The sequence below is a fragment of the Sminthopsis crassicaudata genome, chromosome 1, assembly GCF_048593235.1.
Source record: "Sminthopsis crassicaudata isolate SCR6 chromosome 1, ASM4859323v1, whole genome shotgun sequence".
In the NCBI taxonomy this organism is placed as follows: Eukaryota; Metazoa; Chordata; class Mammalia; order Dasyuromorphia; family Dasyuridae; genus Sminthopsis; species Sminthopsis crassicaudata.
Window position 1 is genome coordinate 80,021,664 of NC_133617.1, and position 15,747 is coordinate 80,037,410.

Here is a 15,747-nt window from a genome sequence, read left to right on the forward strand (position 1 = left end):
CCACATCCAATCCATTGCCCAATTTTGTTTTTTTGCCACCTTTGTGACATCTCTTGCATCTGTCCACTCTCTTAGTTACTGCCCTCAGCATCTCTCACCAGGACTATTGCAAAGGTCTCCTATTTGTGTCTGCCTTCTCCAAATAACCCTCCTTACAGCCACCCCCACGATTATCTTAAAATATAGGTCATAATTACATCCCTCGCCTACTCAAGTGCATTTCATTGGCTCCCCAGGATCTCACCTGTTTGGTATTTAAAGCCTGTGACTACCTGCTCTCACTCTACCTTAGAGAGTCTTGGACTTTTTTACTATCCTTCAGCCAAACTGGATCTCATAACTAACACATCCACTCTTGTCTTGGGACTTTTCTAGTTTCCATGACTTAATTGGCTTCCAAAGCTGAAATACAGTCCTTCCCCATGTCTGCCTCTTAAGTTCTCTTGCTTCTTCAAAAGTTAGCTCAAGTACCACCTTCTGCCTGAAATCTTCCTAAGCGCCCCTAAACCGTTAGTGTCTTCCCTTCCCAAATTACCATTTATTATTATATATGTATTTATATTTGTATAAAGATACATGTATAAAATACTATGCTAATACACATATTTGTAATATAAACATTATGTACATCTATTTATCACATAATTATAGACAAATATCTCTATGTTATCTCCCTCATAAGAATGTAAGCTCTATGAGGGTAGGGCCGATAAATCCCAAGTACCTATTAGGTGTATAACAAATAAATATTGATTGACTGATTAATCATTGGAGGGAACTTCTAAACAAATGCTCCATTTAGATGTTTCAGATATTGATCTGCTAGGTTTCAATGCCTATAAGTTTAGCCATTATTCAAGCCACAAGAAGAAGGTGTTACTTAACTTGAAGAATGATGCGAGAAAAAACGCAGAGCTGCACAATCAGGTATTGGAGAATACCGTGAGGTACTTTGTATTTGGCATTGGCTTCCCCTCCCCCTCCACGAATGTCCTACTTCGGACAACTGACCCTTAGAATCTCAGCTTCCTGTAAAACTCAGCGGAAACACTAATAATACCAGCCCGCCTTTATGCGGAATTTCAGGATTTGTAAAGTGTTTTGCATGCATTATCTCATTCATAACAATCTTGAGAGGCGGGTTATTGTTGTTATGATTATCTTTATTTTTTAGATTAGAAAAACTGAAACTGGGAGCGGTTCCGGGACTAGACCAGGAGGCTGGGACAAAATTCGAACTCAGATGTTCTTGGTTCCGCCCCCAGCTCTGGGGATTTAAAGGAAGGATGGGGGCCTTTTGAGAGGAAAGACAGAAGGATAATAATAGCACCCACTTCAGATGTGGCAGTGTTCCTGAAGCCCTTGGCCCAGTGCCCGCGGCAGCCACATCCCCTTCTCTCCCCCCGGGCTCTGAGGGTCTTCCCACCTCGGACCTCCCACCACCGCCCGCCCCCAGCTCCGATGATCATTCCAGGGCTTTCCCATGGACTGGTAAATGTCCCGGCTTGACGCCTGTAAAGTCCCGGGCCGTGATTCGGGGTTCTGTGGCCCCGCCCAGAGCTCCTGGGTGTGGGGAAGGGCTGGGGCGAGCACCCGGGCCTGTTCCGGGAGCCTAAAACTCTCCAAAACCTGGGCGCTGTCCAGAGGAGTCAGGGCTCCGGAAGGGAATCACGGCCTTCATAAGGACCGCAGTAACTCCTGTAGCAACAGAGCGGGACGTGAGTGGGGGAGCTCCTGGGTCCGCTGGCAGCTGGGGAAGCGAGGGGGCAGGGGGCGGAGGTGGGAGGGGGAAAGCTGGGAGGGAAAGGGGCTCCAGGCCCGGCAAAGGCGGGGGGAGGAGCCGCCAAAGATCTCTGCTGACCGGGTAGCCTTTTCACCGGCCCCCACTCTCTTCCCTTCCCCCAGTGTCACCTTTCCCCTAAAGCCCGTCACTCTTCTCCGTTTTGTCCTTTCCCTCCCACCGAGGACTCCTCCTCCACAGGCCTTTCTCCCCTGGCCCCCTCCAGGACCTTTCCCAAACACTGTTTCTCTTCCTTTTAACCCCCTCCCCACTCCCAGTTCAGTGCTCCTGTCCTCAGCCTCTCTTCAGTGTCTGAAGTCTGGGCTAGGTTTTCTGGTGACTTGAGGGTGACTCACCCCATGAGATGATCCCTATAAATTTTCAGTGTTCTCACAAGGGAAAAACATCCATCTTGCCACACCCAGCTGAAATCCCCTGGGATCTACCCCTAGAGTTCTTTTTGTCATGCCCGTGAAAGTAGCTCAGTCAGGACTCCAAGCGAGAGTACCAACGGGCAAACACACATTTGGAGAAAGAAGGACAGGACAGGTTTTTCTCTGCTAACCACGCAAGATGTCATTCCTTGTTTTTAACTGTGATATTTCTTAATGCACTGGAGTTCCCTTTCCTGAGTGCAGACAGAAGTATTTTCTTAGTTTTTTTTGTTTTTGTTTTTTAATGATAAAGTTATCCTCTTATAATTTGAGGGGAACTACTATTCTGGATCTGATTCTTACTTCAAATCTAAGAGTTGGAATAATGGACATCATGGGAAATGGAAAGTTACAAGTGTGTGTTTGGGGAAGAAATGTCAAGTAATTCCCCATCATGGAGTTTCTGAAAGTGAAAGAAGGGAAAGCTAGAAAAACAACATCATGTCTCCTGGATATTGGGAGAGCAAATTTCAAAGGCTGAGTAAGAATACACAAGGGAAGTCAGCCCAGCAAAAGTTGCTAAGAGGGGAATTATTTTCATGAAGGGTAAAAAAGGAGAAATGTCTAAAATAAGATTTTTAAACTTGGATAGATTTCAGGTCTATGGTTCTATTTTTTTAAAAAGATTTTTTAAAGTATTTTAATACAATGTTTCCTTTGTCATCTTAAGTATTTTATTTTATACATTTAAAATGGTGATTCTGACTAGGATCCGTAGGTTTCACCAGACTGCCACAGATGTCCATGACACAAAAAAGGTTAAGATCCCTGACCTATAGATACTTTGTGAATGCACAAGGAACTAATTAAATAATTCAGATATTTAAAAGACATGTATGGGATGGAGTCAAAGGTGGTTAATAAAGTCATAGTCCTAATATCAGTGATGGTGGCTGGCAAGGAGAGAGTTAGATTTTTTGATATTAGATTAGATTAAATTAAATATTCTGGAGACTTTTAAAAAATGTATCAGGGGAAAGCCAGAAAGGAGAATAGGACAATGAAAATCAACAATAGGAAAAAGGTAGACCAATTCGATTTTTATCTTGCCTCTGATAACTGTCCCCAGATGAATGACCTCTGGAATGGGAAGAGGAGAACAAAAATGACCAGTTGGAAGTCAGCATCCCAGATAAATTGGGGAATAGTAAGAAAGCTTTTTTATGAATCACTAGGCCTACATGAATGACATTTTAGAAGAATGAACTGGTGAGGTGATATGAGCCACCGTCTGTGACCATCCAAAGATACATGTTAACAGGAGATATATGGCAGTGCTGGGAAAGTGCCAATGCCCCAAATTTCAAAAAGTATAGAAATTATAATCTATAAACTCTTAGCAAGTGATCATGGCTTTGATCACAGGCTAAGTTCTAAAACATATTATTAAAGGGATGGTTTGAAAAAGAAGAAGTAATTACAGAGAGCCAAGCCAACTTCATCCAACACAAGTTGTGCCAGATGAGCCTAATCATTTTTTCTTCCAGGGTTGTATGGTAGATTGGGGGAATTTTTTAGACACAGTTTATCTGGAATTCCAACAAGCATTTGACCAAACCTATCAAGTTACTGCGGAAGAGATGGAAAGATATGGGATAATAGTATAATAAAGTGAATTCAAAACCATTTGAAAGGCTAGATACAAATGGTAATGATTCAATGTGAACTTGGGAAAGAACTTATACTGGAATGCTTCAGGCATCTGTTATTCTTGGCCCTTGCTGTTTATCTTTTTCTCAATTATTTTGATGAAGGTATAGATAATATAGTTACAAAATCTGCAAATAGCGCAAAGTTGAGAAGAGTTGCTTGTATGATAGATGACAGTAAAGTATAAAATATTCCATAAAGGCTAGGATACTAGACCAAACCCAAAGTGATTACCTGATGGGGATAGAAACAAGCCCTTAGAGAGGCATTTTTGGGACTGAATCAAGCACACAGATTCAAATCCTGCTTCTGACATTTGTTAGCTTTGTGAACATAGGCAAGTCACTTAACTTCTATGAGCCTCAAACATGGACTGAATTATGAACAGATTTTGACCTATGTGCATATCCCTCAAAGAGACTATCTTATTGTTTTAGTCATATTTCAGTCATGTCCAAGTCTTGCTGACCCGTTTTGGGGTTTTCTTGGCAAAGATACTAGAGTGGTTTGCCATTTCTTTCTCCAGAACATTTTACAGATGAAGAAACTGAAGTAAACATATTTAAGTGACTTGCCCAGGAATACACAACCAGTGTTTGAGGTCAGATTTGAACTCAGGATTTCCTAATTCCAGGCCTAGAATTCTATCCACTGTGAAACCTAGCTTCCCCAAAGAAACTACATATCAGTATTATCACATACTGACATGACATAAAAATAAAGCATTATACTCAGGTTTCAAAATCAGCTTTGTAAGTATGAGATGGAAGTGGAATGGTAGAGAATTATTTGTCTAGTATGTTGAAAATCCAATATGAGTTGTAAGCTGATGTATTTCCCACCCCACCTAAATAATTCAATTTTTTTTAACAATATTGAGGGGAATGGAATCCAAGACTAGAGAAATAATAGTCATGTACTGTGCTTGGTTCAGGCCACATTGTATTTGTTCTGGGAGCCATGTTTTTAAAAGGCCATCTATAATCTGGAGACCACTCAGAAACTACCAGGATCATAAGGTCATACTTTATGAAGATTGGGAATATTTAGCTTGAAGAAAAGAATCAGTGGGGAGAGTTGGATACAAGAACTATTTGCAAATATCTGAAGAGATTTCATATGGAAGAGAGAAAAGATTTTCTCAGCCTGGCCTCAGAGGGCAAAATGAGGAGAGATGATGGATAGAACTTGAACAAATTGACTTACACTTAATGTTAGGAAATGTTCCTAGTGATTAGAGCTGTCTCAAAGTGACAAAGTCTTCCTTGGGATATTTCCCACCATTCTGTGTCTTCAAATGAAAGTTGATTAGCTATTGAACAAGGACCATGATCATTGACCAATCAGCCTTCATTTGAAGACACGGAATGATGGGAATCCCATCATCAAATCAGGTATGAATTATTCCAGACAGCTGGGCGGTTCCAGGTTCAAAGAAAGCTTACCTGTGGGCCTGAAGCCTTGGAAAAGGATTCTGATAAACATGGGGAATGAACAGAAGTGGGAATGTATTAGGGTTGGTAACTACAGGAAAGCCATTAAGTTTCCAATTAACTCCTTCTTCTTGCTCCCTATAGCATCCTTAGGCTGGAGACTCTTTCCCGTGGCTACCACTTCCTGCCCCAGCTCAACATTACCTTCACATTCCCTTTCACTTTCAACCATGAGGTCCTTTTCAGTCACATTCCTCATAGTCATCATCATGATCACGACCAAGCAATTTGGTAAGGAAGATGAATAAATGGACTTCTCCCTTTTTTTGCAAGGCAATCAGGTTAAGTGACTTGCTCAGAGTCCCACAGCTAGCAAGTGTCAAGTGTTTTGAGGTGTATTTAAACTCAGGTCCTCCTGGCTGCATGGCTTCTAGGAATCAAGGTGGGGATGGTTGAGGTGTTCAAAAGTGGGGAAGGAGGTTATATGTTTAGATTCTGGCCCCTCCCATCTTACCTCATTTTGGTGACCCCTTCCAAAAAAGAGCTTTGGATTAACCTCAGAGAAAACTTCTCAACAATTAGAAAAGTCTTCAAGGGAAATGAGAGAAATGGAGATTTACCCATCATTATGAGTTTACATGGAGATTGAGGACTATTTGTCAAGGATGTTACAGAGGGGACTGGACCAGATCCCTCTAAAGTCTCAACTTTGAGACTATGGGAAAATTACCAGGTCTAGGTCCTTGATGGTGTGGGAAGGGGACATGGAGGAGAACATAAGATGGGTGCTGCCATTTGGTTGGGGATGTTGGGAATTGTGGTGGGAAAAAAAACTGTCCAAGGGCCCTTTTTCTGATGGGAATAGCTGTGTCCAGAGTCCCAAAGTTTCCTTGAAGCCTCAGAAGAAGGAAGTATTTTTCCATTCTCAGATCTGGCTGGATAAGTTGGAAGAGAGGGGAGATGAGGGAAATTGGGCAGTGATTTCCAATGATTGACCATCTCTAATTCTGTGATTTCTTTCTGACCTCTTTCAGCCCAAGCCCTGAATTGCCATGTTTGTACAGCTAATGATAATGACTGTTTGAACCCAATGCAGTGTCCTGGACTAGCCATCTACTGCAAGACCATTCGGGCCCGTAAGTTAGCCCCTTGATTTCCCCTTAGAAAAACTGGATATAGGGATGATGGGAATAAACATCCCCTTAGGAGGTACTCTATAAACCTACTATGTGCCAGAGGCTGTGCTAAGCTCTTTTACAAATATCTCATTGGATCTTAATGACCTAGGAGATCATGATGCCTTTATAGTGGAAGAAACTGAGGCAAACAAGTTAAATGACTTGCCCAGAGTCACACAATTCCTAGGTGTCTGAGGCAGGATAAAAAATTAGGCTGAATGAGCTAATGAACAAGGAAAGAGGGAGGGAGGCAAAGCAGCAGAAGAAAGGTTGGGAAAGAACAATAGATAATGAGAAGTGGGTGAGTTTGATCTTTGAAAAACTTTCTAAGATGTCAGGAGTGTTACTAATTTTAATGCTAATAATATTATCTAAAGTGAATTAAGGCTTGCCATGTCTCATATTTCAGATTAGAATTCTGACACTTGCAGATGATAATGGTATGAGCTCTGGATTTAGAATTCCAGAATCTGGGCTTGCTACTTACTGACCCTATGATCTTGCACAGGTCATTTAAGGTCTCTGGGCCCAGTTTCTTATCTATAAAATATGGAGTTTGGATCAGGTGATCTCAAAGACCCTAATTCCTGCTCTCAATTGCCTGGGTTCAGATTGAAATTTTCTTGACTTGAAAGATTCATGGCCTGTGTGATATTTGAATTAGATGACTTCTTGGATATCTTCAACATAAAGAAGATCCAACTCACTTCCAGTTGATCAATGATGGACAGAAACAACTACACCCAGAGAAGGAACACTGGGAAGTGAATGTAAATTGTTAGCACTACTGTCTACCTACCCAGGTTACTTACACCTTCAGAATCCAATACTTAACGTGCAACAAGAAAATTGGATTTACACACATATATTGTATCTAGGTTATAATATAACACATTTAATATGTATGGGATTGCCTGTCATCTAGGGGAGAGAGGAGAGGGAGAGGGGAAAATTTGGAAAAATGAATACAAGGGATAATGTTATAAAAAACAATTACTCATGCATATGTACTGTCAAAAAAATTTATAATTATAAAATTAATAATAAAAAAAAGAATTAGATGATTTCTAAGATTTTCTCTGAGATTCCAGTTAGCTGCATCTGATTGGAAGTCCCTGAACAATTCGCAGAAGGGTTTGGGAATTTCTTTCATGGACTGACAGATAGCCAGGGAGAGGAGGTGCAGGAAGGAGTTGAGCCTGAGAGAGGATATGAATTCTAGTCTAAGAGTTACGTGTCCCACAGATCCTGAAGTTGGCCATTGGGTAGACCCAAAGTGGCTACATTATGATGGGGAAAAGAAAGGCAGTTGCTTAAAGCAAAAGCATTTATTAAATACCTACCATGTTCTGGACTGGGAGCTAAGAGATAAAAACATTCACCTTCAAGGAGTCTACAGCCTAAAATGCAATTGGGGAATTGTGCACAAATGGATTTGATAGGAATAATACAGTGTTGAGGTAACCTAACAAGGGATCCATTTGCTTTTTGACTCTCTTCCCACTCTGGTTATGTTCAGATTCTCCAGCTCTGGTCTACAAATCCTGTGCGGCCAGCTGCACCAAGGACAGCATGGAGGAAATTCAAATGAAACAGAATGCCAAGGTGTCCTGCTGCCAGAAAGACCTGTGTAATGGCACTGCCTCCTGGAACCCAGGATCCACAAGCCTCATCCTCACGGGGCTTCTCAGCATCTTCTGGGGCCTGTTTGCTCTTGGTCTCTGAGCTATAATCAGCAGGCCAAAAGGTGGATAGATTAAGTTCCCTTCCCTCCTTTGCACTGATAGCTTAGCTTGGCTCCCAGGTGAGAGAGCTCCCTTTGTCACTAGGTCCCACTGAGAGCACTGGACTGCTTCCAGCCCTCTCTCCATCACCACCATCCCCTACTTCCATGTCTCTGTCTGATTTTCCTATCAGTAGTATAGCCCTGGCCATTTCCAGAGGGTGGAAGATGATTCTTATGATAAAATTTTGATTTGGAAGGAAATCACAAAATCCCAGACTTAGAAGGGGCTCCAGAGAGCACCTCATGCAACCTCCATTTAAGCAGCAATCCCCTCTGTTATATCCCTGACAGGCTCTCCTCCAGAGTTGACTTGCAGAATGCTTGTCTCACACAGGTGGGGAGTGCAAAGGTAAGGCTTGAACTCGAGGTTTTTGACTTCAGATCTAGTTTTGTTTATTCTCCTTGCTCTGGAAGAAACCCCAGTCTCTGGTCCCCTTCCAGGATACTCCTCAAATTTCCAGTTACGTTAGGGTTTCAGGAATAGCTTAAAGAAGGCTAGAAGTAGGAGAAGAAAAATCTCTTGAATCCCTCTTGTTCATTGTGGAGTTCAGGGGAGTGACAACCACAGAGTCCAACAGCTGCTCCTGGGCTGGCTCTCCCCCCAAAGTCTCCAATGTTTATTGGTCTGCCAGATGCCACTCCAGGCTCTTTCTACAAAAGGGAAGGCAAAGGCAAAGCAGCCAGGCTAATGTGGCTCTCTGAAGGGAAGGGAAGGGAACAGAACATATTGGGGATTTTTTTAGCTGCCTGACTCAGCCCTGGCTGGAACCATGGCCGCTGTCCCCAGGGCATCTCTCCGGCTCCCCGCTCCAGGGTGAGAAGGCCAACATGGCTACTCCAGTTACCTCTCAAAGGAGAAGCTGAAGTTATAGGAACAGGAGGCCTGCTAAAACAGCCCAGTCCCACTCCAGGCCCAGCCTCTGGCGACAGACAGGAGGCTCCGTGGGATCGGCTGCCCCTCGTGGGGAGGTAGAAATCACGTTCATGGTCCATCCTCCAGTCAAAAAGGACCTCATTTTTTTTACTCTTCCCAAAGAAGGGGAAAGGCTTGCTAATTAGCGAATATAATAAGCTAAATAGTAAATAATAAATAGCAGAGCATGGGCCAGAACCAAGGTAAAACAGTGCATAGAGTGCTAAGTCTGAAGTCAGGAATGCCTGAGTTTGAATCCTGCCTTGGATACGAATTCTATGAATCTGGACAAGTCATTTCAACTCTGTCTGCCTCAGTTTTTTCATCTGTAAAATGGGGCTAATAATGGCACTTACCTTCCAGGGTTTGGGGAAGATTAGATGACATCATATTGATAAAGTAGCTAACACAATGCTTAAGATACAGTAGGCACTATATAAATGCTTGTTTCTTTCCTTTTGATCCTCCCAAATCAAGATTTTCTGCATTTTGCCTTTTATTCCTAGAAAGGAACTTGGTGGTCATGTATAAGGCTCCCTTTGATATATGTACACACACACATATATATCATTATTATCATTGTCCTAGAAGTCAATAATATATCTCCCAGAGGTTTGGCTGAGATGAATTAGAGAGAGGAGGTCCTCATAAGCTGCCTAATCTGTGCGCCCTCACTCCCAGATGTAAGAGCAGCTCAGGTGGGGAGTGAAAGAATAGGCCATGTGATTGGATCACCAAGCTCAACTCCTGCATAAATAAAATAAATACGACTATTTTTGTTTATGAAAATAAAGTCTAAATCCAGTCAACAAGACCAAGATTAACACAGTAAATTATCTCCAACTGGCAGTGGTACAGGGAGACACACCCAGCCAAGGCCCAATTGGAACGAGCTTTACATCTCCCGTGACCAGGACTGGCAGGTGGGCGTGGGCACTTGTGAGACTGATGAGTTGTGATCTCCAATTGGATGCGAAGGATCTGAATTACACAATCTTTGTGGAGAAGGGCACCATGATGTTCCGTTTCCACTTAACTTGAACGTGCTGTGTGACCCTCTTTCCCTTACAGTATTTTTAGAAACTCTAGTCAGATCTGTTGTATTTATTAATATCGTTTGTGTTGGTATTTCTTAATGTCATTTATTTTGGAAGCATAATAAAATAAGCCAATTTCTTTAAAATACACACAGAGAGAAATCTTACAGCTTTTAAAAAATAAGTGACTTTCACAGGAAACATCACAATGTTTCAATAGTTACATTTAAATTTATCTTAATTTTGGAGTGAAATAAAATTACTTTTGTGACTTATTTATCTAAGTTAAGGTATCACCCCATGATGTCATTGATCTTCTTTGGAAAAAAAAAGAGGAAGAAGCACAAGATAAGGATGAAGAAGAACAGAACAATAACAATAGAACTCCCCACTTTTAACTCAACTCTAAGGAAATTCATTACTTCAGAGAAACACACGTGAGGCTGCAGTCACTTTTTTAACGACTAAGGCCCGGGTTCCGAGTTACTCCAGGTGTGGTAGACACTAAGTGTTAGCCCTGGGATCAGATCTCCGGCTCGAAACTCGCTCTGTTTTTAAACAACAGTATGTGTCATACGTCATGATCGGCCTGGGTATGTAAAGGTAAAAACAAGAAGTCCCACTTGTATTTTGTTATATAAAGGTTTATTTAAGGCCAATCATGGAGTCTCGTCGTCAGGGTTTCAAGGGCCGACAGCTCCAATATTCGCCCAAGTTCCCGTCCAACTTCACCCACAAGCGGCCATCCCTATATTCATAGGGATTATTTCCGGTTTGGCCCCGGGTCTTCCTTTCCGGATGATTTTGGGCTCTAATTCTCCGCCTCGGATCTTTCCCAACTTGATCACCGAGAGGAGCTTGTTTCAGTCAAGCTGAGGCCGGGAAAGACCTGAGTGTGAGAAGGCCGCGGCGGCCGCCGGCCCGGATGGTTCTGGAAGAGAGCGCGAGCCTGGAGACTTCGCGCCGCTCTCCCTCACTCAAGCCCAAGTAATGGCGGCCCGACGTCCCGGTCCTCTGAGAGCCGGAAGGAGGAACGGCAGCAGCCACAGCGCACTCACTGACACTGCATTCCCCGTGGGGGAGGTGAGTCCCACGTGGAGAGCTGTGAGGATGAGTCACAGAAGGATCTGCCGGTAATCCTGAATGGGGCGGAAGTGGCAGGCGGAGGGGAGTGGCAGAACTGGAATCCAAGACCGATACTTCCGGTCTCCTCACTTTGACAGGATTTTTTGGAACTCTTCCCCGGAAACTTTCTAGGGCTTCTCTGCCCAGGGGACATTCCCCACGGAGACGACAACCCCGAGAAAAGGACAACCGGAAGTGGCTCCCCGGGCGCATTTGGGCCCATCCGGTTTTCTGGGACCTGTGCCTTCACCGGGCCGGGCGGGAAGGCGCTCATTCCCTCCTCCAGCCAGCACTCTTAAAGGGCCCCTTCCTTATTTAAACATTGAGAGAATTATAATAGTTCTGAGCGCGGCGCCGTGTGGAGGAATGAAGGGCGCTTATTTGGTCCAGCGCTTGAGCTAGGTGACCCCGGAAACCCTTTCCAACCCTCTGGTCCCCCTGCCTTAAGTCTGGGTCTCAGGGACTTAGGAGACCAGAGAGTGAGGGAGCTCACTCAGGTCACACAGCAAGTGCCTCTGCTCTGGGGGGAGGGGCGGGCAGAAGCTTCCGGAAGGAGCCGCCCTCTGCTGGTGAGGGGGGGGGGAGTGCAGGCACTCCAGGAAGGAAAGCCCTGAACACTGCACACACTGCCGGCTGCTCCCTCCTGGGTCAGGTCTGAGGGAGGGAGGGGAATAGGGGAGAGGGAATGGGGAGGGGAGTGAGAGGGGGAAGGCAAAGACAAGGGGTGGGGGAGAAAGTAGGAAAGGGAGAATGGGGAGGGGGAGGGGAGAAAGAAGGGAAAGGGATGGGGAAGGAAGTAGCAATGGGAGAATGGAAAGGGGGAGGGGAGAAGAAGGACGGGTGGAGGAGGGAGTAAGAGGAAATGGAGAGGGGGAGGGGAGAAGGAAGGGAAAAAGATGGGGAAGTAGCAAGGGGAGAATGGGGGGAGGGGGAAGAAGGAAGGACGGGTGGGGGAGGGAGTAGGAGGAAATGGAGAGGGGGAGGGGAGACGGAAGAAAGGGTGGGGGAGGAAGTAAGGGGGAATGGAGAGGGGAAAAGGGAAAAGGAGAAAGAGAAGGGAAGGCCCCATCTCCTCCGTGCAGCCCTTCCTTGACCCGCTCCTCTCTGGCCCCACTCGCAAGTGCTTTCTCCTGCCTCACATTTCTCCGAGACATTGCAGGCTCTCCTTTGTCCCCTTCAAATTCTTTCTAATATCACATTACTTGGTCATATCACATCCCCCCCACCTGCCCCCACACCTGCACTGCGTGCTTCTCGTGAACAAAAACTACCTGTTTATGTGTTTTTCGCCTTTGAATCTCCTACAATCCCCATGGCCTTAGACCCCGAGGTTCTTCAAGCCCCACTGAGCTGCCCTGACCTCAGGAACACTCACGTCTCCTCTGCTTGGCTACAGACAGAGCAATGAAGGCCCTGCTGACCGTCCTGCTCCTCAGCCTCTGTTCTCAGGAGAGCCTCAGCACGGGTCCTACTTTGCAACCAGGTGAGGTCAATAAATGGCGGCAAGGGAGATCGAGGAGAATAGGAAAGAATTTCCTCACTTCAGCTTTGACGGAAAATGTAGACCCAATGGGCCTGTCCCCGTAATCTCCATATTCTACAGATGAGGAAACTGAGGCAGAAGGAAGTTCAGGGGCCATTCCTGGCATCCTGTGCTGGTGCTGGCTTCCCCTCGGGTGTCAGATGGCATTTTATTTACTCCTCTCCAAGGCACTCAGCATGTAGTCAGACCCATCCACTAGAATTGTGTGTGTTTGTGCAGTATCCACTCATTAGATTAAGCTCCTTGAAGGTAAGATTGTACCTGAATCAAATAACTCTCTCTCAACACTAAGCAATGGGATCCTGTACACAGTAAGCGCTTTATAAATGCATGAAAAAAGCACTTATGAAATACTCACTATGTACTGCATACTCTGTAGTTAGGGATACAAAAAGAAAAAGCAAGACAGTCCTCACTGCCCGGCATATATTAGGCACTTAAATCCTTGACTTGATATCCTTAACTGGGTTACACTACATGCAAAAGAAGCTTCAGCTGCAGGGCAAATAGAAAGGCTCAGAAGTCCTAAGGCAAGGCCCAGGGGTGCTGAGACTCCATCAGCAGGTCAAAGGACAGCTCCAGGAGAGACAAGGTGGATAGTGTGGGATCCTCCGTTCTTCTCCCCAGGAGAAATGGTCGTCGAGACCACGGGAGCAGTCGAGGAGCACAGACGGACTCCGGGGTCAGGGAAGGAGATGGAGGAGGAAGAAAAAGAGAAGAGGATCTTCCCTGGTGGGACATGTTCCTGACACGGAACCCTCCTTAGTGAATATTAAATGGATGAATGAGTCAATGGGTGGATGGATGAAGAAATGAATAAGTGAGAAAAATAAAATCAGCAGTGAACTGAGCTGTGCATTGTCTTCTCTTGGGACAGTAAAACCGGTCTTATGCTACGAGTGCTCGCAGTCCGGAACCTTCAAGTGTGATGATACCAAGGTGTGTAACAGCACTTCTGGCTTCTGCCATCTGATCACCTACGGTGAGTTGCCATGGTTTTTTGTTTGTTTGTTTTACCATACCTCAGGCTCCCCAGGAGCAGTTCTAGAAGAAACGTGGGATTTTCTGAAGCTGACCTGTTGAAAGTAAGGTCATGAAAGCAGCGAAACCCTGCTTTGGGAGAATTACAGAGTTCTGGGGAGCCGTCCTATTCTTCCCGTGTTCCCAGACAGAGTTTGGCCGATGTTAACGGTGGCTGCAGTAAAAGTCCTGGGTCAGGAGGTAGCAATTAAGAAAGACCTGAGTTCGAATGTGACTCTCTCTTTGACTGATTTCTGTGTTAAGTTTAAATGAACTGGTAGGATAACCACTGGTGTGGCTACAGAACGTGCTGACCTGCCTGTTTGGGTTTGGGCTGGGGGCAACAATTAGAATCCTATCAATGATACCAACTTCCAAGGTTATTATGGGATCAAGTGAGATAGAAGCTGATTGAACTTGGCCCACAAAGGGCTAAAGTAAAAATTAGCAGATAGAAGTAAGAGAAATTTAGAACAACCCAAATGGTCTAGTAAGGAACTCCCAGTTTAGGGTAGGGCTTGGATCAAAATGAATAATGATATTATTTCAAATGTTGACCGCAATCTGAGGAGGAGCGGAAGTGGTGGTTCTGCATTGGGTTGGGTTCTGGCCAATCTATTTCTAGATGCAAATACACGACTAGTGAATTTAAGAAAAAAGCCTTCTATGATTACTGAAATCTTTTTTCCTCTCCTCTCTTATTATAGAAGGACAAAACGGTGAAACACATATTAAAGAATCCTGTGCAACTGACTGTGGGTTCCCTTCAGTGATCTTCACTGATACAAAGAATTATTTTGCTTTGTGCTGTTCTTTCCAACTTTGCAATACTTTACAGTATTACCGAGAGGTAATAGAAAGCCATACCAATATCCCAGTATCAGGCTTCACAGCTTGTCTCTTCTGGGCTTGCTTCAGGATTATACTGCAATTTAATGGGCTGGGAGATTGAAACTGTCCCCTCCCACCTCCTGTCCCCAAGTTTGATCACATTCTTTAAGTAAGAATAGAATCTCTTTCCTGTCTGGTTTTGTCTCTCAAAATCCCATGGTTAAATATGGTAATATTTGATAAATATGGTAAAAATTGTTGTATGTGAGTCTCTTCCTATAATTCAGCATCTCTTAATGGCTGGACTTTGGAAGTGATTCTTTGAAAAAACTTTTTTAAAAGGGTACTAGGTTCTCACCCAACTTTAACAAAGTTATGTGATATTGAGCAAAACCACCAGCCTTTAGCTCTTCCATCTGAGAAATAGGAAAGCAGGGGCTTCTCATACTTGGGGAACTCCTGGGAAACTTCAAGATGGAATCAGGGAATCAATTCTGCTACGATCTCATCCATTAGGAACGTATTCTCTGGGAACTTTAGGTCAAGGGCTAGTCCTTTGGAGACCTTGAAGTTTAATAATGATTACTGACATTTTTCTAGGCCTTTCTTCACAATAGCCTTGAGAGGGCAGGGAGTACAATGTGCATAAATCCTGTTTTTTGGGGGGAGGAAACTGAGACTTAGAGGAATAAAATGACTGTCCAGAGACTGTCCAGAGATCTGGAATTCCATCCTGGGTCCCTAACCATCAAATTCAGTGTTTTGCCTCTATATCCCCTGCTGGTCAACTCATCCTTATGAGTAATGTGTTTTCTTTTTAAAATTTTGTTTGAAATTTTATTTTCTGGGGAAAGTGCTAGTGAAAAGTCTTGGATAACACTAATTAAATTTTTCTTTACCACTTTGAACTTCTTTCTTCCTCCACTTCTCCACTGCGGTGGTTTAGTCACATTGCACATCCCCTGGTAATTCTTTGACTTCTCTTCCCCATGGAGCCTGTAAGGTTTGGTGATTGTC

The 15,747-nt window shown here is 44.2% G+C and overlaps 1 protein-coding gene across 2 annotated transcripts; it reads left to right on the top strand.

Moving 5' to 3' along the window:
- The first annotated feature begins 1,333 nt into the window (after positions 1 to 1,333).
- LOC141540393 (ly-6/neurotoxin-like protein 1) lies at positions 1,334 to 10,495 on the top strand. 2 transcript variants are annotated; one of them, XM_074264399.1, is made up of 4 exons: positions 1,334 to 1,491; positions 5,442 to 5,588; positions 6,332 to 6,433; positions 7,995 to 10,495. In XM_074264399.1, exons 2-4 carry the CDS (start codon positions 5,528 to 5,530, stop codon positions 8,198 to 8,200), a joined length of 369 nt encoding a protein of 122 aa, XP_074120500.1. In that variant the 5' UTR covers positions 1,334 to 1,491; positions 5,442 to 5,527; the 3' UTR covers positions 8,201 to 10,495. The 2 variants fall into 2 exon arrangements, with proteins under 2 accessions (XP_074120500.1, XP_074120489.1); XM_074264388.1 differs by having other exon boundaries at positions 1,406 to 1,718.
- Positions 10,496 to 15,747: the final 5,252 nt, after the last annotated feature.